The sequence below is a fragment of the Mytilus californianus genome, unplaced genomic scaffold (assembly GCF_021869535.1).
Source record: "Mytilus californianus isolate M0D057914Y unplaced genomic scaffold, xbMytCali1.0.p SCAF_3, whole genome shotgun sequence".
Lineage (NCBI taxonomy): Eukaryota > Metazoa > Mollusca > Bivalvia > Mytilida > Mytilidae > Mytilus > Mytilus californianus.
In genome coordinates, this window is record NW_026262679.1 from 66260207 (window position 1) to 66276244 (window position 16038).

The window sequence follows — 16038 nt, forward strand, 5'->3', positions numbered from 1 at the left end:
GCGTTGTCAGTTTATTTTCGATTTATGAGTTTGAATGTCCCTTTGGTATCTTACGCCTCTCTTTTTTTAAAGAATAAGGTGTTTATAGCAGACCTGTGGTAGTCTCTGTTAAATTTATTTATAATCAGTCTAGAATCAGAAAGATTATAAGACTTGACACATGGCATAAATATGTTTCAACTTTTAAATGTTTTCGGTATTGTAGTTTTTGTCAGATTGTTGTTTCATCAATGTATACTGAAGTACATCATACCTAATCTTTCTTCATATGGTTATACTGACTTCATTAACCAGTAGAGACTAAACTTTATTGTCGACCAGTCCACCAGGGAAACCAGATTTTCAGCTGGGCGAATAACTTTTATCATTCTGCTAACAAAGGTGGAGACTGATAAATATTTTGCATTGAATCCCATTTCTTCCCCTTTCCCATCGATTTATACAAAAGCTGTTCCCAAACAAAAACATTAATTTCTAATCAAAGAGGGCAAATAAAAGAGAATTTCAGGAAACCAGTAAGTTCACTTTAATGACGAAAACCTGGTTGGACATCAACATTTTCAATTCAAAGCCACCATTCGAAATTATATATAAAAATATCTAGTTTGCTATCCAAACTTCAAGAAAGGATAATTTTTTTTATTTTAGATCAATACTAACAGAGGACTACTTGGATTTGAAATAATGATTCAAATAAATGGCTATATTGTCAGAATGCCAACAGGAAGTCCTGAAGGGAGATAATTTTCATGTGAAATGTTCTAAAACCAGAAAAGTCAAATCTTATCATATATTTCTGGTGGCATAATCTTTACCAGATTCAAATTGTAATATGTTCAATGTCAAATAGAATTTATTTTAATTGATAACCCCCTTATAAAAGAACTGTATTTGGATTTTCTTGTAAAAAAATTCAACTGAAACTAGGAATGTGGTAGCATTTGTTTTTAAAAAGACTTATTTATCTCCTTTGATAGGAAATAATTCACCCATTGTACAAGTAAATTGTTATTTGAAAGATGTATAAAAATCTGTATCAGAAGTTTGAGGACTAAAGATATAAATACATGTTTGGAAAGAAAAAAAAATACATATACTATAGGATTACCCATATTAGTATATGGAAAGTACATTTAAGTTTTATTTTATTTGTACAATGAGAGATATGTGTCGCTTTTTTTCTTATTTTGATAGTAAAATGTAAATGTTGAAATTAAAATAGCAATACTTTAACATGTGAGTTATGCAAAATATTCAAAGTCAATGAACTATGACTGAAGGCTCAGGGCCAAACAATCTCCATGGAAATGAGATTTGCCAATGATAATACAACTGCATACCCATGGAAATGAAGCATAAGTTTCAAAGTCAATAGACCATGACTGAGAGGGTTGGGTCAAATAACCTCAATGAAAATGAGATCTGCCAATTCTAATACAACTGCATACCAAATATCATTGACCTACCACCGGTGGGCCCCTGAAAATAAAATTTGGGGGCCCAGCTGGCCCCTGGAGAAAAACAGTTTAGTTCCTGTAACCCTAGTACACTTTTTACAGTTCTTATAAGTCATTATTCCCTTTTACAGTTTTCTGAAGCTATTTACTTTTTAAGTTCTGCATTTTGTGCTCTTATATATGTATATTTTAAAAATCACATTTTTTTCAAATATTTTAATAATTGCCATATAGTATCACATAGTATCACAAATATTGCTCACATCTTAAATTCCTAAATTTATATTGGTATTAATTCGTTTCAAAAATCCCATTTATTAATTATCCCTTAACGTTTGAAAGAAATTTTTGCAATCTATTGTTTTCTACATAAATGACAAAATTGCTGAAACTGGTCAAAAATCATTATCATTGAAGGGCAATAACTCTTTTTAGAAGTCCATTGATGGTCACAGTTATATTGACATTTTTGTAAACCTTGATTTGCTGATCATTTTTGTGAAGGTTTCTGTTTATCTATTATAGTTTTCAAAATAAGAGGGAATAACGCCAAAATTAGCAAACAGGCGTCAGATGTATAGTGATAGCTCCTGTTCTATGATGTTTTATTTTGAAGTAATGGCAGCCTCGTTGGTTGATCAGCACCAACATTAAGAACAAATCTGAAACTGAAGAACCCTACAGATGACTATGACCAAATTTGGTGTCCATTCACAAGATGGTTTCTTAGGGCAAGATTCATTTTTAAGTTAACAGACTGTGCAAATGAGAACATCAGATAGACCTTTGAATGACGATGAATACCAAGTGATGACAATGGCTTGCATTATATATAAACCATTCGGCAAATGGCCAATGTTAGCTAATAAGCACAAGACTTTAATGCCTTCATTTTCTATCAAAGTTAGATTGCCCTTACCCTTTATATCTATTGAAAATAACTTGGATATTTTGAAGAAAAATAGATCAAGGAAATATTAATCAATCAGGAAAGTTGTCAGAATTGGTTGTACAATTTTAAAAACTTTATTGAATTCTTTTCCCAACAATTTTTTCCGTATTTGTTTCAAAACGCCTTGATCCTGAGCCAACCAGATGAAGGTATTTCCAGAAAAAAATATCATGTGCACTGAAATTGGTATACTGTCATATTTGTTTTTCATGAATTGTTTTGTTACAAATTAGGCCGTTCGTTTTCTCATTTGAATTGTTTCATATTTTTCATTTCGGGGCCTTTTATAGCCGACTATATGGTATGGGTTTTTCTCATTGTTGAAGGCCATACAGTTGCCTATAATTGCTTCCATCCACTTCATTTGAACTTGGGTGGATAGTTGTATCATTGACAATCATACCACATCTCCTTATTTTTATATATATACTACCTGCTGTCAAGTTAAGATGATGAATCATTATTAAAGTAGTTATTGGTCATGATGCTGAAAAGACAGTCTCTACCTACTCCCATTAAAGGATTCTTCAGAACACAATCACTGTTTTAAATTCAAACAACAGAATACATCCCTGCTGGAAATCACTTTATTTTTTTTGGGGGGTGGGGGGTGGGGGTCAAGTAACAATGTACTCTTTATACAACATCTTCATACAGCTATTCTTGTCATATATCAAAGTATTAAATGAATTATTGTAATAAATTGGAAATAATTGATGATAGAAAAGTAAAAAGTTTTTTTTTTTGTCTCAAATTTCATAAAAAGAATGAATCCTAAGGTAGGTCAATATACAATTAAACTTAAGATAGTTATTATACACACCTTCTACCAAACTTAAGGTAGGTCAATCTACAATTAAACTTAAGATAGTTATTATACACACCTTCTACCAAACTTAAGGTAGGTCAATCTATAATCAAACTTAAGATAGTTATAATACACACCTTCTACCAAACTTAAGGTAGGTCAATCTACAATTAAACTTAAAATAGTTATTATACACACCTTCTACCAAACTTTTACAAGTACACTGTCCTGTTGCAAGGTTACATGTCCTGTCAGCATTCTGGGTTCCAGGAGTATTACAATTACAAGGTTCACAACCATTGTCTGGCACATTTATTCCATAATGATACTGTTTACACATATCACAGTACTTATTCTCAACATTTGTTTTACATTCACACATATCACAAGTATCATTGTTATTACAACGTAATGTCCCATTTTCATGACACAAACTTCTGGTACAGCCATCACTGTTACTATTTGTTAAGTTAAAATGTATATGTTTGCATGTATCACATTGACGGCCTTCAACATTTCCTTTGCATGTACACTGACCATCAACCTGTAATAATAATAATATAATAATAATAAATTCTTTATTTAAAGAGGGTAAACACAGTTAGTTACAATTGCTAATCTTCCCTGAGGCCGTCATATACAATACAAGTAAAAAAATAATAATAAGAGAAAAAAAAAAAAAAAAAAAGCAAACATACAACATATTAACACAATCGTATAGTCATGATAGTTCAATGTACATGTACCATTAGAACATATAAAACAGTTACAGATTTGATGTAGTAAATAGATATTATATACAAATCAAAATCATACATTCTAAAAAAGTAATAGTTGCGATCATTTCAAGACTGAATATTGGGACTGCCTCAAGTATCGTTTTATAATTTGTTTAAAAGAAAAAGTGTTTTGCACTTTACGCATTTCATATGGTAGTCCGTTCCATAAAACTGATCCAGAATAAGCAAAAGATTTTTCAAACAGTTCAGTTTTTGGCTTAGGAACTATCAAATTACCTTGAGTAACACCCCTTAAAGCATAAGGATTATTAACAGATACAAGTTGAAACTTTTGAAGTAGGTACTGTGGTGCTTCTTTCTGCATACATTTATATAGCAGTAAATATTTCTGGTATTTGATTCTGTTTTCTACTGTCATCCATCTAAGTTCTTTAAATAAGGGGGCTGATGGGGATAAAGGGTCTGCATCAAGAATTAATCTTGCTGCTCTTTTTTGAAGTTTTAATATTCTTATTATCCCTTCATTTTTACATTCTCCCCAAACAATACAGCAGTAATTGATGAGCGGCAGAATATTATAATATTATAATATGCTTTCCTGGCATAAATATCTAAAAATTTCTTTAATTTTGAAAGAACGTATATTCTTGATGAAATGCTAGCACAAATTTGATCAATTTGATTTGTCCAGCTAAGTGTGCTGTCAATTTTAACACCTAATAATTTTTTACATGATGAATTTTGTAGGGTTTTTGTAGTTATTTGTAAATTTGGTTGAAAAGATTAAGTTGATAACTTCTGACTTGTTCCAGTAACCAAACATTTTGTTTTTTTAGTATTGATGAACATATTATTCATTTTGCACCATTCTTCAATTCTGCATAAATCTCCTTGAACATCATCATGTAAATTTTCTATGTTTTTCCCAGATTTATGAAGAGTAGTACCATCAGCATACAAGTCTGTTTTACAATTTTTAATGCAAAGGGGAAGGTCATTTATAAATAAGACAAATAATAGAGGACCTAGTATAGATCCTTGGGGGACAACAAATTTCACATCTTTTTTATCAGAATTAACATTGCAAATGTTTACTTGCTGTGGTCTATTACTTAGGTATGACCTGAAAAAACCTACTGCAGACTCACTGAATCCATAAATAGCTAGCTTTAAGCAAAGAATGTCATGATCTACAAGATCAAATGCTTTTTTGAAGTCCAACAGTATTGCTAGGTTTAAATTACCATCATTCATTTCTTGCAGCCATTTGTCAATGATATCAATAAGTGCAGTTTGACAAGAATGATGTGGCCTGAAAACCTGATTGTGTAGGATGTAAAAGTTTAAATTTAGACAAGTACTTGTACATGTTATTTGAGACATGCCTTTCTAATACTTTTGATAGAGATGGAAGGACAGATATGGGTCTGTAATTTGTTGCTAAAACCTTGTCACCATCTTTGTAAATTGGTGTTACCTTAGCGTTTTTCAGTAATGAAGGATATATACCATTATCTATCATTCTGTTGAATATATATGTGAGAGGAGAGGCAATGTATGGGGCACTTATTTTAAGGATGTGGGGTCCAATATTATCAGTTCCCAATGATTTATTTGCATCAAGTTTGGTTAACTCATCAAATAGCTCATTTATCTTTATTGGTGGTATGGTAAATTTCACATGTTTTTGTTGTTTTAATTGATTTTTAATGAATGTGCTAAGATTTTGAAATCTGCCTTGTCAACAGATGTAATGTCTCTTTGCTCTCTTAGTTTTTCAGCACAGGAAGTAAAAAAGTTATTAAAAGTATCTGCTATTGATTTTTTATTATTTGTTGTTGTATTGTTCTCATCTGTAGCTAACTCATGTGGGGATTTTTTTACCTTAGGGTTCAGCCACTATGAAGGCATTTCCATAAAGATTTTGAGTCATTAGAGTCTTTTACATTGTTTTTATAATAATTCTTTTTTGAGTTCTCTATTATTTGCTTAGTTTTATTTCTCCAAAATCTATATTCACTCCACAATCCAAGTGCATTATATTTATCCCTCATGTTCCTAGCATACATAATTTCACTATTATACCAATCAGGTTGCCTATCCTTTTTAACTCTCTTTTCAACAACAGGAGCATGTTTATCTAAAACTTTGTTCAACATATCATAAAATAATTGGAGACAGACAGAAGGATTTGTTAAAGGGTCAATAGACCATGACTGAGGGGGTGGTGGCAAATAATCTCCATGGAAATGAGATGTGCCCATGCTAATAATACTGCATACCAAATATCATTGACCTACCACTAGTGGTTAACTGCATAAACTGACCTAATCACAAACAAATACATGTAAACTAAGCAAATATTAAATAGTCAATAAACCATGACTGAGGGGGCGGGGCCAAATAATATCAATGGGAATCAGATGTGCCCATGCAAATACAACTGCATACAAAATATTATTGACCTACCATTAGTGGTTCCCCATAAACTGACCTAAATCACAAACTAATACATGTGAACTAAGCAAATGATTAATAGTCAATAAACTATGATTGAGGGTGTGGAGCCAAATAATCTCCATGGAAATGGGATGTGCTCATGCAAATATAACTACATACCATATATCATTGATATACCACTAGTGGTTCCCCCTAAACTTGACCCAATCACAAACTAGTACATCGTTGACGACGCCGCCAATGCCAGAAACAGCATACCTATGTCGCACTTTTTGACTCCGTCAAGGCAAGACAAAAACTATATACATGTTATTTCAATGGGGGTGATAGCTATACGTCCAGTTCATAAATAAGATAAAAACTGGTACATCTTTAATACATGTAAAAATTTACATGCAAGGTAAAGTTATTTTCTGTTAGGTGGTATATAAGATGTAAAGAAGGATTTGTGAGTCTAACTACACCACATTCAATTTGGCAAAATATTTCTCAAAATTAAAAAAGGCCAAAATCTGGTCCTTAAATGGATTTTTTTCAAAAGCCTTAATGCTAGGTAAGACAACTCTCTTCATAATAGTATATTAGAGGCTCCAAACCTAGCTCAATATGAAAATATAGACAAAATACAATGATTTTATGCATTTTTGGACCTAAAAGCTTTGGGAAAATCTTTGCAGCAACCTGTGATCCAAAATTTTCGGTGACCAAAAGGTGCCAAAGATAATATCATATACCTAAACACAAACATTTTCTGGATTGGTTATGGCATCCAAAGTAAATTATGTCAAAAATTGTTATAAATTTTGAAAAAGTTGGATCAAAACTGACATTACAACACAAATGATGCATAATTAAGCTGTCATAACCTTGTATTGTTTAATGTGAAGTGCCTTATTTAAAAACCATTAAAATCTTAATGCCAATTTCGTCCCATCATGAACTACTCCCTTAAATATGTACATTTGTCAATTTGTAACTTGTAACTGTGTGATTTCAAAATTCTTTATTGGTAAATTGCAATTTGTATATTGATGTTTTGTAACTTGTCGATTCGTTAAATGTCGATTCGTAAATTGTCAATTTGTATATTGATGTTTTGTAACTTGTCGATTCGTTAAATGTCGATTTGTAAATTGTCATTTTGTATATTGATGTTTTGTAACTTGTCGATTCGTTAAATGTCGATTTGTGATTTGTCAATTTGTATATTGATGTTTTGTAACTTGTCGATTCGTTAAATGTCGATTTGTAAATTGTCATTGTTGTATTATGCGAACGATCATTATTTTTAATTTCATATGAAATGCAAATTTCAAAATATTTAGAAAAAAGTTAGTAGGCATGTACAAATGAATATTAATATATTATATATATACATGTATGTCAGCCCTTCCCCCTGAGGACTAAGTCAGAATAAAATGGTCCGATAATAGCATTTTAGGATTAATAGAAACTGTTTTTACCTGGATTTTTGCGTACTGATGTAGCTTTTTATAGCCGACTATATGGATTGGGTTTTTTTCATTGTTGAAGGCCGTACGTTGCCTATAATTGCTTACATCGACTTTTATATTTGAACTTTGGTGGATAGTTGTCTCACTGACAATCATTCTGTTTATTACCACATCTCCTTATATCTATTTACTCGAATAATTCAGTCGCTATGTTCCGCTAATATACGATTACACCATTAACCTCGCAAGAAGGAGAGATCGATTAATGTGGAAGGAATGAACTATTTGGGTTGTATTTTTATATAGTTTCCGTTCTTGAACGATACGGCCACCTGTCGTCTTCAGAAAACAAAATGTTCTGTATACATGCCATATACAAATAAAAATGTTATTATTCTAATGTGTTCTTTTAGATGCATTTGCTGTACATATATGATTGATTTAAATTACTTAGGTATATATATTTACTCCATATGGAGGTGCTCCTACTTACAGAAGGCTGATTCACCGAAGAAGAAACCAAGCGCCATCTGTCATCATAATGATCGTTAGCATAATACAACAATGACAATTTACAAATCGACATTTAACGAATCGACAAGTTACAAAACATCAATATACAAATTGACAATTAACAAATCTACAATTAATGAATCGACAATATACAAAATATCAATATACAAATTGACAATTTATGATGAATCGACATTTTACGAATCGACAAGTTACAAAACATCAATATACAAATTGACAATTTACAAATCGACAATTTACGAATCGACAAGTTACAAAACATCAATATACAAATTGACAAATCACACAGTTACAAGTTACAAATTGACAAGTTACGAAGTAAGAATTTGACCCCGTTGGCTTTCCATACTTAAATGGTTCTATGAAAGTGTATTTAAAATGTATTGTCTTCTACAAAAATTTGAAAGGTTTATTTTTAGGCAATGAGCTGAAAGCAAATTAAAATTTTTACATTAGGTGTTTAATCCATAAATATATTCATCTTTTGCATAAGACATAAACGCAAAAAAACTGGTAAAAGTCATCATCAAAGGGCATTAACTCTAATTAGGAGTCGACTGACGATTTAGACCATGCAAAATTATTTGTACCTCTTGTCTTGCTGATCATTTTTGCAACATTAAACTATTATAGTTTTAAAGACAAAAGTCTAAAATGAAAAAAATGGTAAAATTTGTCATTTAAGGGCAAGAACTCCAATAAGAAGTCATCTGACAGTTTTGAAATCATGAACAATTGATAGAGCTCAACATTCTAAACATTTTTGCCTTGTCAGATTTTCTCTATTTAAAATACAGTTTTTAAAATAATAATCAAAACTTGCATTTTATCCCTGTCTTCTATTTCTAGCCATGTCAGTCATCTTGGTTGGCAGGCGGGTTCATCAGACATATTTTTTTAAACTAGATACCCGAATAAAGATTGTGGCAAATTTGGTTGAATTTAGTCCAGTAGTTTCAGAGAAGATTTTTGTAAAAGTTAATGGACGACGATGAATGACGGACGCCAAGTGATGAGAAAACCTTTGCATGGGCACATCTCATTTCCATTGAGATTATTTGACCCCGCCCCCTCAGTCATGGCTTATTGACTATTAAACATTTGCTTATAAAAATAAGAAGATGTGGTATGATTGCAAATGAGACAACTCTCCACAGGAGACCAAATGACATAGAAATTAACAACTATAGCAAGGGTCCGGAAACGTCATATTTGCCATACATGACCGAATCTGAAATTTATTTGTCCTAAACGAAAAAATGGGATTTAGGACAAATCTTATTTTTTTAAAGAAATAATTTGGGTCATTTCGTTGAGATCAGGTTTCTTAATCACCATTTTGTAAGGTCTTGTTTTTGTTTTGTTATCCCTTTCCTGTAATAAAACTGCCACTTTAGTATAGTATTTTAATCCTGAGGGCCCTCCAAATAACCATATATATGCCTCCGGGCAATATTGGCTTATGATCGCTATTAATCAATTTTTACCTGTGTTTTTAATTCACACCCGACATTGATCACAAGCTCAGAACTAATATTATAAAGAAATTAAAATTCCATGACAACTGTCTTCATTATTTAATTACTTTTCAGCAAAGACAATCGTCAATTCTGATTTAAAAATTAAAACTTAATTTAATTTACGTAGAAAAATGTGGGTTTTTTTTCAAGAGTAACACATGTGCTTTATTTACTATGTAATACGCATGTGTGAAATTCTCTTCGGCAGATTAGACACTTAATCGTAAAATGCAAAATGATTTCATGCTAAATAAAACAAGTGCAAATATTATCTGTATTATTCAAACACTTTTAAAGGTAAAAAAATTAAAAAGCCGGTGATTTCCTTTCAATTTGATAAAAAAAACGAATCCCGGAAATGAGTCCGGAATAACTTGTACTTTAGTATTGTCGCTAAACATCCGGTTTAAATTTCGTCTTCAAAATCGAAAGAAACGTTAGGGATGTCTGAGAAATTAACCATTTTAAGTCATTAAAATCATTTCATTTTTAAACTGTTGCCTTCCCTTAACTGTTCTTGAACGTTTTTAGATAAATGGTAAGAAAATTCATGAAGTAAATGCAATGAAACAGTCAAAACAAGTTTGTTGATGCTATGAATCTAGTGTGATTTCAACAATTTTGAAAAATGGCACCAACTTTTAAGTTATCTCAAAATTGCTGAAATTGTGTGAAAAAATTTCCAGATCCTTGAATTATAGGTCACCGATATTTTACATGTATTAGTTTAATAGAGGTCAATGTCGGTTGGTCACTAATTTGCATAATTACTTCTTTTCAATTGCTACTTAATATTTACATTTTTTGAAACAGAAAAAATTACCTAATAAAAAAAAATTATTGCAGTTTCTTAGTAAACCTGGGATAATTGGATAAAGTGGCATGAAACTAAGTCCATTTTTTTATCTCCCAAAATTTACATTTATCTTATATTTTTATTAATGCAGTGAAAATCAAAAGTTATATATAGGTAAATGATTAAAATCTATCATCTATATTCAATTTTATTAAAGAAATGCACATTTAATATTTATGTTAACCATCAATTACACATGAAGACATAGACCACCCAATGACACTGACCTATATAGATCAAACATTTATCTGAATCTAATGGGGTCAAGTTATTTTGTATTGAGTGGTCTGTCATGTTATGTATAAACTCAATAGTTATGTAGTTTGGTCAGTTATGATTGGCATTAAAGAGGAGGGGTCTATATACAGTTCCAATTATTGCCCAACCCTATGTGCTTAATTGCTATAATTATACTAAACAGACAAAATCTTTGATCATGACAGTTGTCAATCATACTAATATTGTATAAATACTCTTACTTAATCAAATAGACAAAACTGGCCAGTAAATTGAACTATTATTCTTGAAAAAATGCTCTAATTTAAGATGTAACCAAATTTTAACAGTTCATTTGTGCATATGTACACAGACATGAGAACAATTGGGAAGTATATGTCAGTGTATATAGATTAAGTTAATGAATTAGAGAAAATTCTCTTAGCGGGGCCCTAATTAACTTTTATGATTCGTGACTAAAACAAACATAACATAGTTTCCCATAAACATGATAAATGACAAGAAGAAAGCATGTATAATTATACTAAACATATTAATGAATCTATATATATTATAAACAAACCTGTGCACATTTTTGACTAGATCCAACCATTCCATCTGCATTACATTCACAGCTATGGTGACATCCAAAATCTTCCTTGCTTCTGTAGAATCCCACTTCACATTCACTACAATCAGAGCCGTTTGTGTGGTTCAGACATTGACAGATATTACTTTGACTTGAACTATATGTACAGCTAGCTGAATTGCCATAGCAACTACATCTGTAATTGAATATAAAAAATTTTGGTCAAACATTTAGGTAAATTGAAATAAAGATATATATACATTAGGAATACAGAGTTTGAACTCATAAAACTATAGCACGTCATACACAGAAGGTTGTTCTATAAATTAATTGGGGGAAAATAGGGAGACATTGTGTTATTTACATATACCCAACATCTCCATACATACTTATAAGATTTGGTTTTGAAATCAGTTCAACAATGGTAAAATCACATTTTATAACTTATAAATTTATAATTTTTTTTTTTGCCATAGGGATTTTAATTCAAGCTGTTCAGACATCAAAGCCAACATAGTCTGCACTGTGTCCAGCATATGAGACCAATTGGCTTACTATACAATTTGCAAAAGGTTCCGCAGATGTTGCCTGCTGAAAAATAACTCCACTTAGTCTATTCATCAGTAAAATACAGAAATACACCAAATTTTTAAAACATGTCTCTTTTAGTAAATGTAAGTTACTGAGTTGTTGCTTCATTGACATTAAATCATTTATTGCCTTTTATCATAGCATTCCTCGATAACATTAGTGTGAGATTTGTTTATGCACATCTGCATCCGAAGGCATCAGACAACAGTGGAAAGGTTGAAGTTTAAGGATAAAGTCTATTTTCTTGCATAATAAAAATTTGTGTTATTATCATTATCATAAAAGTTATGAATTTTACAGATAGTAAGAATTAAATGAGATACAAGTTAAAAGGGAAGCATTCATGTACCAAAGAATGAAGTCATTGAATAAATCTTTCATCCTTTAAATGTGATATTGTATCTTGTTGATTACTGGGTAAATTTTTAAAAGGGAGTCATAGAACTTACATTTTCAAAGTAACTATCTAATAATCTGAAAGGGAAATCAAAACTAACAAAGAGTAAGAACTATACTTTACTTTTACTATCAACAAGGAAGAAAACTAAATGATGATAATAAAAAACCAACGCATAGATTTTTCTTAAAAAATGAAATGTTGTTGATACTTAAATTTCAGTGTTGGTGATGTAAAATAGTTCAAACATACTGCAGATGCATGCAAAATTTCTTTAAAAGATGTGTCATGACTTGTTTACTGTCATATTGAAAATATCTATCAAATAGAAGCCAAGACCTTTTTAAAGAACTATCTTAGTAACCAACTAGAGGCTCCAAGAAACTTGTACCGCTCACCTTAAATTTTTCATAAAATCGATAAAATGAAATGAGAATATTTCAAAAGTTTCCCAGCCAAAATACTCAAAAAAATGAAAATTTATCCTTCAAGGGCAATAACTGCTATAAGAAGTGGACTGACAATTTCATGTATGTTGACTGATTTGTAGAGCTTGTCCTGCTGATAATTATGCTATGTAAAGTTTTCTCTCCATCTAATATAGTTTCCACAACAAAACACACAAGGGAAATAATACCTATAAGGAGTCAACAGACAATCTGTTGACTTAAGGTCAAGTTACAGTAAACAGGTTGGCGCGGGACGTTTGTGCTTTTTCATAGGACATTTGCACTTTTTTTAATGGACATTTGCGCTTCAATTCATAGGACATTTGCTCTTTTTAAAAAAAAGGTTTGCAAATTCATCATATTAAAAAATTTAATTCAAACTGTCTGAATGCAAGTAAATGTTAACTGGAAAAAGTCAAAAAAATATATTTTCAAAATTTTGCTTCAGACATCATAAAAAAGTTTCTACCAAAGTTTCATAAAATTCTATGAAAGTTTGACCAAGTAATTGATGTTTTGCAAACTTCAACATCAGACTGTATCTAGATGTTTACTGCCAAAAAACAGGTTCTTTTATCAGGAAAATATAGAAAAATGAAAAATAATATATTTTCATTATTTTGCTTTCTTTCGATCATCAAGCTTCTGTACAATTTACATAAATCTCATGGTTTGACAAAGTTATTGATGACCAAAAAACTTTAACCTTTTGACTGGACTGAAAAACTTTCATCTTTGACTGTATCTTAATGTTAACTATTAAATTAACTGAGTCAATTTATTAGTAAAACTAGAGAAAACTTACATGTCAGCAAGACCCCGTTTGCACATGTTTATGTGAGGCAAAAAGACTGATGCATACAAGGCAAATATTCATAGGTTGTCAATTATCATAAATTTTGACACCAGCAATTAATTCAGAATGTGTTTTGGATTAATATATGTTTTGCTAAAATCCAAGCACTATGACATGCATTTTGGTGGGCATTCTCGTAAATGGTGGGAAACCAATAATTTCGACACAGGGAATCGTTCCCTAATAGCAAATGATACCTTTTCATTTAATCCTAGCAAGTATTATGATTCTCAGAATTTATCATTTTTAAAGAAAAACTAAGTTTTTAGCACAATTTTGACTCGAGGAAACAATTTGGAATGCATATTATGCCTATATTGAATATCATTTTTTGATGACATTCTACTACAAGAAGATGTTTCTCAAAATTAGTATTTTTTAAACAAAAAGTCTACTTATACTTATGGTGTTTTTGTGTTTTTAAGACATTTCTCAAAATTTGTGACTTTTTTTTAACAAACACAAAGTTTTTTCCAAAAACAATGAGCGGAGTTTCACCAAAATACAATATGCACATCACGATGTAATGCAAAACAACTATGCAAAATTTAATTGGCCTCCTTCTTATACTTTTGGAGTTTTGCGTTTACAAACAAATTTGGGATGGACAGACGGACAGACAGATGGACAGATAGACAAAGGGACAGACTGACGGACAAATTAAAAACTAAAGGGCTCCAGCATCCTCGATGCAGGGCCCTAATACAGAAATATGAAAAAAAATATTTCAAAATTTTGCTCTTAGATTTTTGGTCATGAAAAAGCGTGTCTAAAATTCATAAAATTCCATGAAAAAAGTTATTGATGTCTATAAAAAACTTTTACCACAGACTGAACATCTATGTTGACCCCAATGAAGTGGATGACCACGGAATGTATGATCATTATGTCTCGCTTACATAACATAAATTTTGCAAGCTCAACAAAAATGGGTAAAAAACAGGCTAAAACTTCTATAAGGAGTCAACTGACAATTTTAATCATGTTGACTTAATCAATAGTAGATCTTGTCCCGCTAGAAATTTTTCGTTTTATACAATCTCTATTTTCATAAGCTTCCACAAAAATTGGTTAAAAGTTTGTTCCAAGAATAATAAGTATACAGATACAGGGCCTAATCTAGGATTTTGAAGAGGGAGAAGTGACTTCTCCTTCCATGAGAGAGAAGGGAGAAGTGGTCAACTTCTTGGAGAAGTGAGATTCCATTACCGTTTCGGTTGCATCATGTTTTCAAGCTGATCACTAAGGAAATTGTTTTATATTCAATAAAAGATGTACTTGCAGTTTTTTCATATGTTATTGTACACAGTGTATATAAAGAAAGTTCTTAATAAAAAGGTTTAGAAAATATACAGTTGTTATTTATTTATTGATACCATAATGTGTTCTAAATAAAATTTGTTGAATTGGACATGAGGGAGTAGCCTAGTAATATTATCAAGATTATGATGCATTAAATTCATGTGCATCTGCCTCAATTTATTTTTAAAACTCCAGAAAAATATGATGAATTTCACATGACTGGGAATTTAATTTATATCACCACTTGTCATTGTTTTGTAAAACATTATTGAATGTCCAGGACATTTATGTTAGTTGTAGTAAATTGAGATTATCGTTAAAGATTGTAAGTCTATAAATGAAAATATCTTTCAATCTCAAGTTAATTATGCGATAAAGAGCTAATTTCTATCATTTTTTAAAAATATCATCCATATCAACGAAGTGGTCATGAGAAAAAACCACTGCTGATGACAATCTGGTCGAGTGTCGTACGTTTGCAATCACATTATCCATATATGTCTTTCTACCTTTTATATTTCAATTTTTATTTAATGAATATAATAAATCTACCGTTAATTCCCACCCTTTACCTACCGAATAGTAAAATTGATCGACTCGTGTAGGTAATAAAAATAAAACAAATCAGCTGAGTGATTACGCAACATCCTCAGATGAAAATCATCGTAAAACAATAACTTAAACAGACGGTCAGTTTTCTGTTTGAACAGTTTTGAAAGTTATATCCGAGGATGTTCAAAGTCGCCGTTGTATTTATTTAATTTGATCTTTTACAGTATTAGTCTTGGGTCGTTTCGAAAATCTCGATTTTCCTTGTCAGCCGCCATTTTTTTTACCTGTGAGACTTGTCAATCACA

The 16038-nt window shown here is 31.0% G+C and overlaps 1 protein-coding gene across 5 annotated transcripts in view; it reads right to left on the minus strand.

Annotated features, from left to right (window-relative positions):
• The window catches only part of LOC127733114 (hepatocyte growth factor receptor-like), a 143852-nt gene that overhangs the window by 91045 nt on the left and 36769 nt on the right, over window positions 1-16038 (minus strand). For all 5 annotated transcript variants that reach the window (XM_052242404.1, XM_052242403.1, XM_052242406.1 and 2 more), the window contains exons 10-11: window positions 11581-11782; window positions 3416-3761 (exon numbers count right to left, since the gene is read on the minus strand). In XM_052242404.1, coding sequence (XP_052098364.1) covers window positions 3416-3761; window positions 11581-11782 — 548 coding nt within the window. The remainder of the gene's footprint in view (window positions 1-3415; window positions 3762-11580; window positions 11783-16038) is intronic.